Raw genomic sequence first — 14,595 nt, 5'->3', positions numbered from 1 at the left:
AGCACAGCACCAAAGAAGAGATCTGAAAAGACAATTCCACCCACCCACTCCCAGCTCTCAACAAATTCTTATTGAAGGGAGAAGGTCCACAGCCAGATTTTGAAAAATATTATTGATAGGCTTTGTTAGTTTTTCTCTTCTTCTTCTCCTTCTTCTTCTCCTTCTCTTCTTCCATCTTCTCCTCCCCCTTCTTCTTCATCTTCTTTTCCTTCTCCTTCTCTTCTTCCTCTTCCTCCTCCTTCTTCTTCTTCTCCTCCTCCTTCTCCTTTTCCTTCTCCTTCTCCTTCTTCTCCTCCTCCTCCCCTTCTTTTTCTTCTTCCGTTTCTCCTTCTCCTCTCTTCCTCTTTCTCTTCCTCCCCCTTCTTCTTTTTCTCCTTCTCCTCCTCCTCCACCTTCTTCTTCTCCTTCCCCTCCTCCCCTTCTTTTTCTTCTTCTCTTTCTCCTTCTTCTCCTCCTCTTGCTCCTCCTCCTCCTTCTTTTCCTCCTCTTCCTCCTTCTTCTATTTTTCTTCCTCCTCCTTTCTTTTTTACAATCTTTATTATAATGGGATGACTCTCAGGGAGTGCGGAAACTTCTGGGATGTGCTGGAGTCAGATTGTACCAGGGTCTTGCTGGAGCTCATTGTTAAATTTTCAGTGTGAATATTTATGCCTCAGGAATTAACCAGTGCTACACATTAAGATTTGATTGTCTAGACTTTAAAAAATGATGGAGAAAAAGAAAAGATGGAGAAATGCAAATTAAACTTTAGAGTATGACCCATGAATACTCCCCAGCAGCCACACCCCCCCCAAAGAGCTGATAGCTAAACATTTACTATAACATCCCTGGGAGAGGGAAGGAGATAACATAGGAAAATTTATGCTGCTAAAACACCAAAAATAAATAAATAAACATTCATTAAAAAATGAATGCATTCTGGAGTCCTTGTATTCTGGAGTCCTAGGATTTTAGAGCTGGAAAGTTCTTAGAGATCATATAGCCCAACTTTTTCATTTTACAGAAAAGAAAACTGAGGCTCAGGGAGATGAAATAACTTTATCTCAGAGTATCTATGTCGTTAGCAACAGAGCTACATCTGGACACCAGCCTCATGATTCTCAGTCCAATGCCTTTTTAATTAGTTTCTACTATTATCCACTCTCCATTGACCATCAAAGAACACCCTTATTTGGCAGATAATTTATACACAGTACTTCAAAATCTGCAATCAATTCTTTAGCAATTGTTAATACTTTGACAAGACCAAGAAGGACAAAGTCAATGCACTTTGATCACCCTGAATTTAATTTTTCTTTATTCTGAATTTTGAGAGAATTTGAGAGAGGGAAACAGAGTTAAAGCAAGTAGAGTTAAAGGAACACTGTACCAAGAGTTAGAACACTTCAGTTCAAATCCCAGTTCCACCATTAATTAGCAGCAGGGATAGATGAAGATCCTTGCTGGCACCTTGAGGGATTCATTTTTATAAGTGCTTCTGCTTTTGCTAAGAGACAGAATGTAGCCTTAGAGTCAGGAAGACTTGTGTTCTGAGCACATCTCTGACACATACTGGCTTTGTGACCCTGGGCAAGAAATCTGAGATATTACTGCTTTAATGCTTTCAAAACTCTGCTTCACATGTTTTTTTTTCATCTTCTTTATGTTTCTTGCTTTTTAAATTCATTTTTTGTGACATAGTTAATGTAGAAATGTTTTACATGATTTCACATGTGTAATTTATATCATATTGCTTGCCTTCTCAACGAATAGGGGAGAGGTGAGAGAATTTGGAATTCATATTTTTAAAAATGAATGTTAAAGATAAACAACAAATAAAAACCTCTGCTTCAATAGGAAAACCTCCAATTCTCTAAAACTGGTTTTTCTCTAAGAGGTTTCTTCCTCCACCAACATAGATGGCAAGCTCTCTGACCCTTGGTACAGGAGCCTTTATGAATTTTTGTCATGAAGGAAGTTCATTGTTTAGTAGCCCAACTTCTGATGATGAGCATCTCCAAATTCAGCTGGGCTGGCCCTTGGATGAATACAAATGGCTTTTATTGTTCCATGAGCAATTACAGAAAGGGATAGTTTCAGAGAAACCTGGGAAGACTTGTATGATGCGATATACAGTGAAATGAGCGGAAGAGGAATTTATACAAGAACGCTGAAAAGACAGAAAAACTGTGAAAGACTTAAGAACTCTGATCAACTTAATGACCAGTCATGATTCCAGAGGAAAAGCAGACAGATACATAACAGTTTTGGATGTGGTTGGGATGTGGGAATTTGTTTGGTTTGTTTGTGACAAGGCTTTTGATTTTCTTTTTCAGGACTGAGAAGAAGATGTTGGAAGGGAGTGAAAATGTATGCTTGTTAAATGAAACAACAAAGGCCATCGTGGGTCCCATTTTATAAACCTTATCATCAAATGCGTACTCTGCTGACGTAGCCCATGCAAACTCAAGGTCACCTCCACAGTATGCTGAGGAATTGGAAAGGACATTCGTGAGGTAAGCTTCCTCCAGGTATCTGGACTGTATCTGAAATATCTGTATCTGAAAATTGTTCACTTATTTGTGAGCAGGGTCAGCCCTAGATTTACTGGTGTCGTTTTATCTCCTCCCTTCCCTCACCCCCAACTTCTCCTGGTACAAGCTTTAGACTCTTCCATCACTCTGAGTCTTACGTCTTTGCTTTGCTTTGTGTCCTCTCACCATCAGTCCTGGCTGTCTCTGAGAACCTCCCTCCTTGACCTACTCTTTTAGTCAGTGTTTTAGGAGTAGAAAGAATATTGGGAAAGGGTTAAGAGCCATTCTTATATAATATAGTTTTTGCTGTTCAGTCATTCTCAGGCATGTCCAACTCTTCATTGGACAAAATCTCCATTTGGAATTTTTTGCAGAGATACTGGAGTGATTTGCCATTTCCTTCTCCAGCTCATTTTATAGATGAGGAAACTGAGGCAAACAGGGTTAAGTGACTTGCCCAGGGTCACACAGTAAGTAAGTGTCTGAGGCCAGATTTGACCTCAGAAAGATGAGTCTTCCTGACTCTGGGACTGGTACAGTATGTACTGCATCATCTAACAGCCTCTTGCATGATAGAATTGCCTTTTAACAGTGACCTCCTGGAGATACTTGTTATCTAACTCTTAAAAAATTAAGAATTGCTATTTAAGCAGAAAAGGAGGGTAGTATTCAGGCTGGCAAGTGGAAGACATGTTTGGAGACAGGAAGAGCCTTGAAGCAATCCTCAAGAATCACCTCATTCCAGACCAGAAAAAACCAAGTAGAGAGTGGAGGTGACCTAGTAGCTTCTGTATGGGATATCTCTGTTTATGCAGCCCAATATCAGGATTATTGTTTACTTTACAAATGATTTTCCAAAATGGTATTTGGTTTGGTATATGCCAAGCATATGTCATAATGAACACATAGTGGAATAGATACATTCATTCACTTTAAATTGCCATGTTCAGTCTTAAATTCAAGCTGGAAAGTTATTTAAAGATCACCTAGTTCAACTGCCTCATTGTACAGATTAAGAAATTGGGTGAAAATGTGACCTGCCTGGCATGGCTATTAAATGACAGAGATGGAGAGTCAAACCCAGATCTTAATACTTTGCATATCCTGTGAGCAACTGGAAACTAAGGAAGGGTATCCTAATCTTAAGTACAAAGTCATTGGAGAAGAAGTCACCATGGTGAAAAACACATTTTACTATCAGCTGGGAATATTGGCTGTATTCTTTGTTCTTGGTGATAGACCTTCTCTGACTCATGACTTATGAATTAGCATAAAGAGGCCTGTACTTTCATTGAAGATGTTTCTATCTGTGTATTGGCAGAAAACCAGGGAATGAAAAGTGTGCCAGACTTGAAATCATCCAGCCTGTCTGAGCATGGTTCCACTGATTACCACCTGTGGGATCGTGGGCAATCACTTTGTCTTACAGACATTTTCTTAATACTTAAAATGGAAATTATAATTCTTGTACCACATGCTTCATTTGAGAATCAAATAAGATAATATTTGTTTTTTAAATTATAGGAATATTAGCTACCCTTGTAATTCACAAAGAATATGACTAAATGCATGATATGTCAGTTTTTTTCTAAATTGCATTTTCTAACAGTTATCATCAGTGGATACTTTAATGCCAATCTACCCCTGGATTGGTCAAATGGACTGTTAGGAACTCATGAAGAGGGAATACAATCAAGAAGCAGTATAAACTCAGAGTAGGAAGTAGAGAGAAAGACAAATGATCACCAGGGCAGGGGGGGCAGTAGTTCTCTATGAGCTGGGATATAATGATTCAGCTTGCTGGGATATAATGATTAATGATATGTTCTCATTTCTGATGATGATCAACTTGAGGGCTGATGGGGGTACTTCCAGGGAAGACCAGCGAGCCTTTTCTCATTCTTACTGATGCAAAACCTGATGGCATTTTGTGGCCATGCAGCACAAGGGAACTTATCCTTCATGTGGAATGTGGCTTTGGATCCTGGGGGGACAGAATCATCTGGCCATGAGAGATTCTGCCAACCCAGGTAAAGCACCCTTTGTGTTGATCTAATGGTTGAATCTTATACTCTGTGATGTTCCTCACAGCATTGTGCATTAAGGCAGCAATGATGAGCAGACACAAAAAGCTCATGGCCCTTGGTTACCTGTGGAGTAGGAGACAGGAGTGTGAGAGAATGTGATTTGAGATGAGGATTACACTTTGATATATTTTACACTATTTTCATTTGATGCTTACTTCATATCAAAATATCTTTCTAATTCTATTTCTAATAAGTAAATTGCTATTATTCTTATTACTATACAAGCTCACATGATAAATCAGGAAGACTCATCTTCCTAAGTTCAAACCTGGCCTCAGACATTTACTAGCTGTGTCACCCTGGGCAAGTCACATAACCCAGCTTGCCTCCGTTTCCTCATCTATAAAATGAGCTAGAGAAGGAAATGGCAAATCGCTCCAGTATCTTTGCCAAGAAAATCCCAAATGGGTCATGAAGAGTCATACATGAGTAAAATGACTGAATAACCACAAATGATAAATCCTGAATGGTCTAGGAGGACAGGATTCAGTGGGTGGGGGCTCTGAGCACAATTATGAGTAGCTTTGAACCCCAAGTTATGTAGATGTTCATGGTAGCAATGTGGGGTACTGTTTTGGTGATTAGAAGCATAGGCATGTTCAGTCTTCTTGACCAGTATTAGAGGACTGATGCATTAAAATCCAGGTCATTTTATTTTTTAAAAAGGATGTGTGAGAGGGAAGAAAGTTATAAAAAAATGAAAGGGAATCAAGTTCTTTGAACTTAAAAAATTACTTTTATTTTAGGAACCAATAAAATTATGGCAAATATTTACAAATAATTATCTCACATAAAGGTTACATAAAATCAATTGTTCACAAGTAACAGCCACTCTCATGAAGACACACAGATATTGAAACTACGCCAATCTTATTGCATGTTTCTCCTACTAATCTAAAAGAAAGGTGTTGCAGTCAACCATTTAACTTAGAATAAAATCACGAATTCCAGTGCTGACAAGAAAAAAAATGAAAAAACAAACAAAAAAAGAAAAAGAAAAGAAAAAAAGTCCATCCCCATTTGTCCCACAATGCACCCCCCACCCCCATCCCCACAATCCCCACCCTCCCCATCCCTCGTTACCCACAAAAGAAAAATATGTTCCACATCTTTGGCAAATTGGCACTGCTGTAGTTACATTCAAATATTATTACACACAAAAGCAACACACAACACTAAGAAAAAAACCACCAAGTTTCAAGTCAGTTCTTTTCTACTAGAAAAAAAGAGTACAAAACATACACATTTTAAAGAAGCATTGTTTTTAATCTGCTGGACACAGATTCGTCTCCTGTTTTCAAAGGCAATTCAATTGTGTTTCTATTTATTTTTTGTTGTTGAGTTTTTGTACTTTTTTTTTTTTACAAGTAAGCTTCTATGCAGGCATCACAAACTTTGGCGGATACAATAGATATGTTTTTTTCTTTGAAGCTGGAAGTCCCTAAGACAAAGTGAACTGTCTCTAAGAAAGGAAAAAAAAAAGAGGACTCATCTTTTCCTGGCAATGAGCTCTTTTTGCAACATAATGCATTTCTGTAAATCCAGAATGTACAAAGGCCACTAGAAAGTGAAAAACAAAGCAAAACCAAACCAAACCAGGACAGTGTCTTCCAATACAAGGCCGAGCAAAGCGAAAGCAAGATTTCAGTCTCCCACTGCCCATTTTCTGGGTTGAGACTCAGATATATGGAGACCAAGTGGGAGAATCCAAAGAGGCAGTTGGCTCTGCCAGAAAGGTACATTCAGGGTGGAAACAGGCAAACGCGCATCATTGTACGTGTTCAGGGAAGGGTCCTGCCACCCATCTCCTATCAGGTTCCACTAATGGAACATTAGTCATCTTTTCTGAGAAGGAACAGCTGAAGAGCCAAAGCAAAAATCTGGTAAGTGGGCCAGCAAAGAATAAATGCTTTGTGTTTCTAGTTTCAAATATGTCTTGAAGGGCGTGTGTCATTCTATGTTTGTGTGCCAAGATTTGTTAACTCAAGAAGTAAAAGTGATACTAAACGTCTTTGATGTTTTTATGCTACATTTTTAAATGGACATGGAGTTTATTTTTTTTTAGCTTTATAGCAATTAATTGGCTATTGATTGGCTGGAATGTTCAACTTTCCACTTCCCCAAATACAATAAAATAGTTTCATTAAAATGTATTCATGCTTGAAAATAAGAGAGCCATTAAATGGTTTCCTTTCTGTTCCACTCCAAGGGAAATGCACAGTTTGTAAATCAAAAATCTATCATATGAAATCATTCATTCTTAATGGTACTTTCAGGAGAAGATGAGGGACATGGCAGAAAGTGTGGCAATTATTTCAACAAGAGAGACCCAATATTCTGTGGCCACAGACATTAACGCACAGGGCCGATTCACCCTTCCAAGGCACCTGACTTCAAATGGCATTAATGGATGAGATGCTTGCATTCTATCCATGGGGGAGTGTGGCATCACAACCCCTCCCCTCTTCCTCACTCCCATTTCAGTTTTGTATTTAATTCTGGTGCCTTGATACTTCTCACTTTGCTTCAAGATTTTACTCTGCTTTACTATGCATGTTACCTATTGATCAGGCACTTAAGAAAACAGACTTCAAAAGTAGTAAGATGGAATAATGCCTTTTCTCTATCATACATGCACACATCCATACTCACACACACAGAGAAGTAAGTTACCAGAGACCTACACATTTCTCTAATTAATTGGGGGAGGTTACCTGTAATAGTTACTGCATTTCTTCACTTAAGTTGCATTTAGGATATAGACTGATTAGAAATTAGAAAAGAAAAGAAATATTAACTCATTCAGAGAGAGGAATATTTTGTATCTACATACTAAACTCATTCCAAGTGAAATCTGACCTCGATGATGAGAAATCATTTCAGACTTAATCACACTGTGTGTGAGCTTGTGTGTGTGTGCATGTGTGTGTGTGTGTGTGTGTGTGTGTTTGTGTGCCTTTGACTTGTGACTTCAGCCTTTTCAAATCACAGGTTTGTTAGGAGACTCAGAAGTCAACTGTACTCCTCAGGGCTCATAGTTTCAATTCATTCCTCTGCACATTAACCCCCATGGGAACTGAATCCATGCAGCTCTCGCCAAGCCTTGCAAGACTGGATGACAGTGGGGGAGCACTAGAGATCAATACTGTAGCTTCATCATGAATATGCAGAAGGAAAACCTCAGGTACTAAGGACAGCGGTCTGAAGTACCAGTGGTGATAGGTGTACATATCACAGGCTAAAAGTCATGGCCCAACTGTCCAACTTTCCAATTATTCATTTTCTAGATTAAAAAAAAAATGCACTTTTGCTTCAAAATCTCTAAGGTCTACCTAAGCAGACTAAAATGTGCAAAATAAAACAAATTCACAGTGACTCTGGGAGAGGGAGGTGTGTGTGCCTGGAAAATCTGAACTCGAGGCCTCATCAGCCACTGACACCTCTCAGTTAACTGAACCTGCCTCTTTTCAAAGGTTATAATAGGGTTGGTTTTGCCAAGTCATCTCAAGTAATCCCCAAATCCATTTTCCTCAGGAAATCCAATGTGTGTCCACTACATTTTCATGTCTAGTTTATGGTCACCATGGTCACAAACATCGCCTTGATCCCTTCCATGTCTCATTTCACATATGGTTTATTTTTAAGATATTTGACTTGAATCTTACATGCATAATAAGGATTCTCTGTAACATGTTTCTCAAAGATTATAAGCAAATTTTGAATAAAATTTCCTACTGAATAAGTGTCAAGACCTATCATGTACAAGGAAATGAATTAACAAAAACAAAGTAAAGCAGACTTGTATGTTTTGATAAAAGGAGTTTCCTCTTAGGGTCTATGCTTTATCTAGGCCTATGAAAGTTTTCTTTTTCTATAAATTTCCAAGGACTTGAGTGTTTTCTTCCCCTGAGCCAAAAGACTTCTTCTGGCTTATGAGCCTTTATTTAGCTCTTCAGAAATAAAATTTTTAATGGGTTTTTCCCAATTTTCTATGTAGGAGCTTGCAATTTATCTTCTGACTCTAGCACTCCCAGGTTCCCAGTCTGATGCTTGTATTGCCAAGGTCTAGAGTCTCTTGACTCCAAGAAGGCTTGAGGGGATAAAAAAAGAATGCAGGTGAGCATACTGGACAGTAAGACAATGAGAGATGAGGATTCTGGTACAGGAAAATGAAGCAGTGAGAAAGGTTGGATGAAACCTCAAAAGAATTGGATATCCTTGGGATAAGCATCCAAACATTTCAGGGCTTATCGAAATCAAGCCAATCTCCAAAACTTCTGAAGCTCCTTCACCTCCCATGGGACAGGGATCAACACCCCCCAAAAAACACTGCTCCTTCCTGTCATACTTCCTCTGATTTCTTCTTTACAAAATTTAGAGCCTAACTTGGGACTGTTGACTTATGGGATAACATATTCCCTTTAAGTTCCATGTTCTATGATCACGGTGCCTTAAGACAGAGGAATCTTAGGATTAAGAGTCAAAAGGGACTTTAGTGACCATCTAGTTCAGGGATTCTTAATTCACAGGGATCTGTGAACTAAAAAAAATTTTTTGATAGATGCATTTCAATAGAATTGGCTTCCTTTTATTGTATGCACTTAAAAATATTCTGAAAAATCAAGCTTCATCCAACTGCCAAAGGGATGGACACAAAAATTTAAGAATCCCTGGACTAGTTGAACCCCCTTATATAGCTGTACACCAGAAAACAGACGACAAGAAACATGATATGACTTGCTCAGTTATATAGTTAATAAGTAGGAGAGCAGGAGACACCAACTCCAAGTCCACCTCTTGCTACACAAGGGGTTATGGGATATTGATTTGCATCACAACACGGTTCTAAGCAGGGCTCAGCCTGAAAGGGCTAAGACTCACCCAACTCTAGAAAAACAAATGTTTCCTTTGAAACAAAGTCTTGAACTAGAACTTGGATTCTTAGAGATCCATAGGATTTAAGTTGAGAATACTCTGCAAATATGTGTGCCAACCAAATGGTTCCTTGGATTCTTCTTGTGCTTTGAATTTACTAGTCAATTCAACTCTTACCTCTGACAAACACAGGCTATGTGTACATGGACAAACCATAACTTCTTAGTGGTTAGATACTAAACAACCCTCTAAGAATATAAATGAAGTGAATTGTTGATCTGTATTGTTCCGCTGAATTTCTTAAATACCAAGAGATGAGTTCCCCATTCCAATGAAGTTATAGATCCAGATCTGCTCCTCAACTTCCCCCCAAAAATATAATTAGGATTAGGATTCTTGCAATCATTAATTACATATTAAAATGTATTCAAAGGAATTTTGTTGTACAGTGAGAAAGAAGAGATATGTGCTATCTACGTCCCTTCTACTCCAATGAGAAAAAAAGTATGTCCTTTCTAGATAATTAGGTTATGCTGGATGTTGCTGGTATTTTTTTTCTTTTTGTCAGTTCATAGCTATCAATGCAAATGTGATCACAGAACACAGCCCAACCTACTGCCCAGCACAACCAGGTATTGTGTAATAGTTTACAATCAAGGGATAATGCCATATTCTACTGACTGAAGGAGAGATATGCTGACTGGTAACCTGTTCATTACCAAGTTAATATATGCGCACGGAAGAGGGGTTACTTTCTACAGATTCATAAATGTGTCTTTGATTACTATCTTCCCAAGTAATCAGTAGTCCCATAATGTACTGTTTTATGTAATTAAGGTAGGTAGGTGTGCTCATTTTATTTATATACTGGGAGTGGCACACTGCACAAATAACATACCATGATACATTTTGCCTGCAAGCATATTGACATCCATAGGATGAATCTTAATAATAATATCTATGGTACTTCTTCATAATCACTGATAACACTGAAGCAGTTTGTGGCCTTGTCTCAATGGTGAATTAATCCAATTTTATGTTGCCCAGTCCAAATTTTTCAAGTACCATAATGGTCATGTACTCAGCTATCTAATTTGGTCAGATCATTAAAAATAAATCAACATTTATAGACTGGTTATTCATATCATTTTAAATACTTAATCGGATTGACCACCTGTCTAATCAATAGCTGGTCAGAGCAGCTAAATGGAAGAATGTTGAGATCACCAAATATAATACCATGACCTCTGTGTTTAGTTTACCTGCACATACATCCTATGATTGAAATTGGCAACTTCAGCGCCACATTTTTCTAATTTCCGAATTATGCCACATGTGTAATAGTTGTGAAATGACAATATATCTGACTCCTGTGAAATTAATACGACACTTGCCTTGTCAGGGTAGCAATATAGATTTCAGCTCCTCTCAGTACAGTGACCTTGTCCTTTCAGTTGAGATCATAAGACTGATCATAAATAACGAGATCTTTATAGCAGAGAAATTAACATCCCAAAGCTGACCCAGTTGCTGCCTAAGTGGAGACTCTTCATAAACTTTAAAACTATATATAAACAGAGACCATTTGCTTTATAATGTTTTTGATTTTGAATTCTGTGATCTGACCAGTGCTGCACAATAGAGGTCCTGCTTAGTAGATGTGCACATCATAAGTAAACTCAAATGACTTAGATTTGAAATGTCCCTTGATTTGGAGTCTTATCTGCTCCCTATCTGTCTTCCTCTCCAAGAATCTGTTCCCCTGTGCTCCTGAGATGGTGGAAGAAAATGGCGGCAGCCCTTGGGCCCCACATGAAAGCCAAGACATAGGGACACAGTGGAACTATTCCTTGGTTGGAATAAATTGAATTCTTTTTTTTTTTTCCAGCACTGTCTCATATTCCAATAGAGGAATCTCCTTCCTCCTTTATACTAAGCTGGCAAGGTCTTACTATATGAAAAATGAAATCAGAATGAAATGAAGCTTCATTTTCAGGAACTCAGTAGGTCCTCTTGGAAATAAGATGAAAGGATTTGAGTTGAGAATTGCCACCCACAAACTTGTTCACATAATGGGCCTTTCAACATGCCATGTCAAACATTATGTCTTTGTCCCTTCACCTATGCTGTGTTCTGTTGCTCAGAAGGGCAGCCAGGTGGCACAGTAGATAGAGTGCCAGGCCTGAAATCAGGAAGACTCATTTTCCTGAGTTCAAATCTGACCTCAGACACTTACTAGGTGTGTGACCCTGGGCAAGTCACTTAACCCTGTTTATCTCAGTTTCTTTCTCTGTAAAATGAGCTGGAGAAGGAAATCCCAAACCACTTCAGTATCTCTGCCATGAAAATCCCAAAAGGGTGATAAGGAGTTGGACGTGACTGAAACGAATGAACAACAACAACCATTGTTCACAGTGACTTTCACCTTCCTTCTGCCTATCTAAATTCTAGCCATCTTTCAAGCTGTAATTCAAATCCCACAACCTCTGTGAAGCCCTCTTTGCTCATCCGAGTCTGCAGTGATTTCGCCCACCCCAATCTACAGTGATTTCCCAATTCCTAAAGCATTTATTTCCTATAGTGCATATTTTGGTATCTGGTCATAGTCAATTTTGTATTTTCCTTTAAACACTCTCTGTAACATGCTGTTTTTCTGTCTAGCTATGTAAGGGTAGGGTCCATCTTATATTTCTTTCTTGATATGATCTCTTCTTCTCCACTGCAGTGTTTACTATAGTACCAAGTACTGTATACTATATATATTGAGTTCCTCAATAAATACTGAATGAGTTAAGGAATGAACTAATTGATTCTAATTTGCCTTTCATTTAGCAGGAGTAAGAAACACATTCATTCATTTTATCAGGCACTAATGACATTGTCCAAGATGATAATGCAACTCTAACTGACAGTGGAGTAAAGCAAGTTGAACCTGGCTGTCCCTTGGGGGAAATAAATACATATAGATTATGTGGGTTTAAGAGAATTGATGATGATTGAAATGCGCTTCAGCCAATCCTGTGAGTGCAGGTCTTGGATCAATGACATTGAGTGACTCAACATTCTGTACCAAGTAAAGTCTGGCACTGAAGAGTCTTCATAATTTGGCCTAACCTATTTTTCTAGTCTTATCTAACACTATCCTTCTTCATGTGCTTCATAGTTCAGACAGTCTGTATCATTCTTCAACTTCTTTTTGCCCTTTCCCACTTTTATGCATTGGCTCATACTAATCCCTTAGTCCTAAAATGGATTCCTTCTCCCATCACAACCTCGTCGCCATTTATTGAAATCATTCCCTTTTTCAAGACCTAGCTCAAGTACCATGAAGAATGTTCCCTGATCCCCCCAGAGGGAAATGACCTCTCCCTCCTTGAATCTCACAGAAATTTGTTTGGACCTTGCCTACACATTGATCATAATCTAATTTATATTTTATTTATATATGTACATGCCTCATCTCCCCTACAGGATCATAAATTCCTTGAGGGTAGGGACTGTGTCTTATTTATTGTTGTATCCCAAACACCTAGACCAGTGCTCCTACACAGATTAGGTGCTCAAAAATGTTTGTTGAGTTGAATTGTTGAAGTATTTTTGAGCTACTCATTTTTGTTCTTTTTTCTAAATAGAATGGGACATTAAACAAAGTATCACTGCTGTATTAGTGGGCTTGTTTTCCTGGTGGTGGGAAGCGAAAAAATACCTTATGACTATAATGATCTCATACTGAGGAAGGTATCTTGCTTTCCAAAGAGTAGCTAGGGAAATCACCAAAATTATGTTCTCCAAATTTTCATGATTTAGAAAACATGATCTACAATGTATGATGAATAGTGGGGCCATGCCAAGGATGACTCAGGTTATTAACATGACAGCTCATCAGGTTGAGATTGTTTTCTTTCCTTTTTCTTTGAGAAAATCAGTGAGTTTTCACCTGCCTATTTGGATTTACATACAGCATGTCAGAGACTGACTAAGAAATCCTTCCTTGAAGTTAGCCCTGCTTGGAACTAGAAAAATGTATTTCCAGTGTACTCAGGATGGTTACAAAGAAAGATGAATTGATAGAAAGCTGCAAAATGTCACAACCTGCCCACGAGTTTTACTTGTTCCTTGTGTTCCATGCCTCTAAACAGCATGTTCTCCTACCCAAGGCCTCTCCTATGGGATACTGCACAAACAAACAAAAAAATCACTTCAGGCCAAAGGATGACCACCTGGTTGGCTCAAAGTCGGTTAAAGCTTACTGAATTCTGACTCTGTGCACCAGTTTCAAAATGCACTGGTCAATGCATTTTGAGCCTGCCATGTGTAAAAGCATTTACAGTGTATACTTAGCCACTCTCTTCTCAACACACACAAAAAGCAAGGCGTTATTTACATGGATGCTGCTTTAAGCTGAAAAGAGCAATCTTTCTTGACCAACCACCCCAAACCAAAGCCTGAGGTGAGTTAGGCAGATGATGCTGAGATGCCCACCTCAGGGTCATCCAGGAGGAAAGCTTTGCCCAGGAATACATTTGCTTGACTCTTCCTCATGTATACCTGGAGAAAACCAGAGGCAACTGGCCTGGGGCCTAATATTTGGGCTGCTCCCAAGATCAGACTGTCCTGTGAACAGGGAGGAATGTCAGTATAACTGGTTTCTGGTTGGTTGGTTTTCTGAGACCCAGTCAACATGAGTAAAATCTCATTGATTTCCTCTTAGAAGCAAACAAACAAAATCCAACAACAGTGGAAGAGGAGGGGAAGCAAGAAAGCAAGAGAGAGGGGAAAAAACATCACCAACCCCATATCAGTTTGGCCCTTGTAAAGAATAACTTCTCATTGCGTCTGTGGAACCTTATTGGCTCATCTCTCATCCTTCCTTGTGCAGTCTGGTTGCTATGGATATGTCTCAGTGATTCAAATGCCATGGTCCTGAATGATATGTGTAGTAAGTGCTTGGCTTTCTTGGCTCCTGGGGTCAGTGGCGGTCGTAGGCGGTGGCAGTGGCAGGCGGGGCTGCTCCTCTGGCGGCTGCACTGTAATAATAAGGGGAGCCTGGAAGAGAAAAGAGGACCATGAGGACTGATGGTGCAAAAAGTGGCAATACATGTCATTCCCAACCCTATCTA

The 14,595-nt window shown here is 39.0% G+C and overlaps 1 protein-coding gene across 2 annotated transcripts in view; it reads right to left on the bottom strand.

The window, feature by feature from the left end:
• Positions 1–5,659: 5,659 nt before the first annotated feature.
• The window catches only part of PAX5 (paired box 5), a 353,987-nt gene continuing 345,051 nt past the window's right edge, over positions 5,660–14,595 (bottom strand). For both annotated transcript variants that reach the window (XM_072596783.1, XM_072596784.1), the window contains exon 10: positions 5,660–14,521. In XM_072596783.1, the coding sequence (XP_072452884.1) occupies positions 14,445–14,521 (77 nt within the window). In that variant the 3' untranslated portion in view covers positions 5,660–14,444. The remainder of the gene's footprint in view (positions 14,522–14,595) is intronic.

The sequence above is a fragment of the Notamacropus eugenii genome, chromosome 3 (genome assembly GCF_028372415.1).
Source record: "Notamacropus eugenii isolate mMacEug1 chromosome 3, mMacEug1.pri_v2, whole genome shotgun sequence".
Classification (NCBI taxonomy): domain Eukaryota; kingdom Metazoa; phylum Chordata; class Mammalia; order Diprotodontia; family Macropodidae; genus Notamacropus; species Notamacropus eugenii.
The sequence above is the reverse complement of the archived record's forward strand: the minus strand, read 5'-3'. Positions and strand labels throughout refer to the sequence as shown.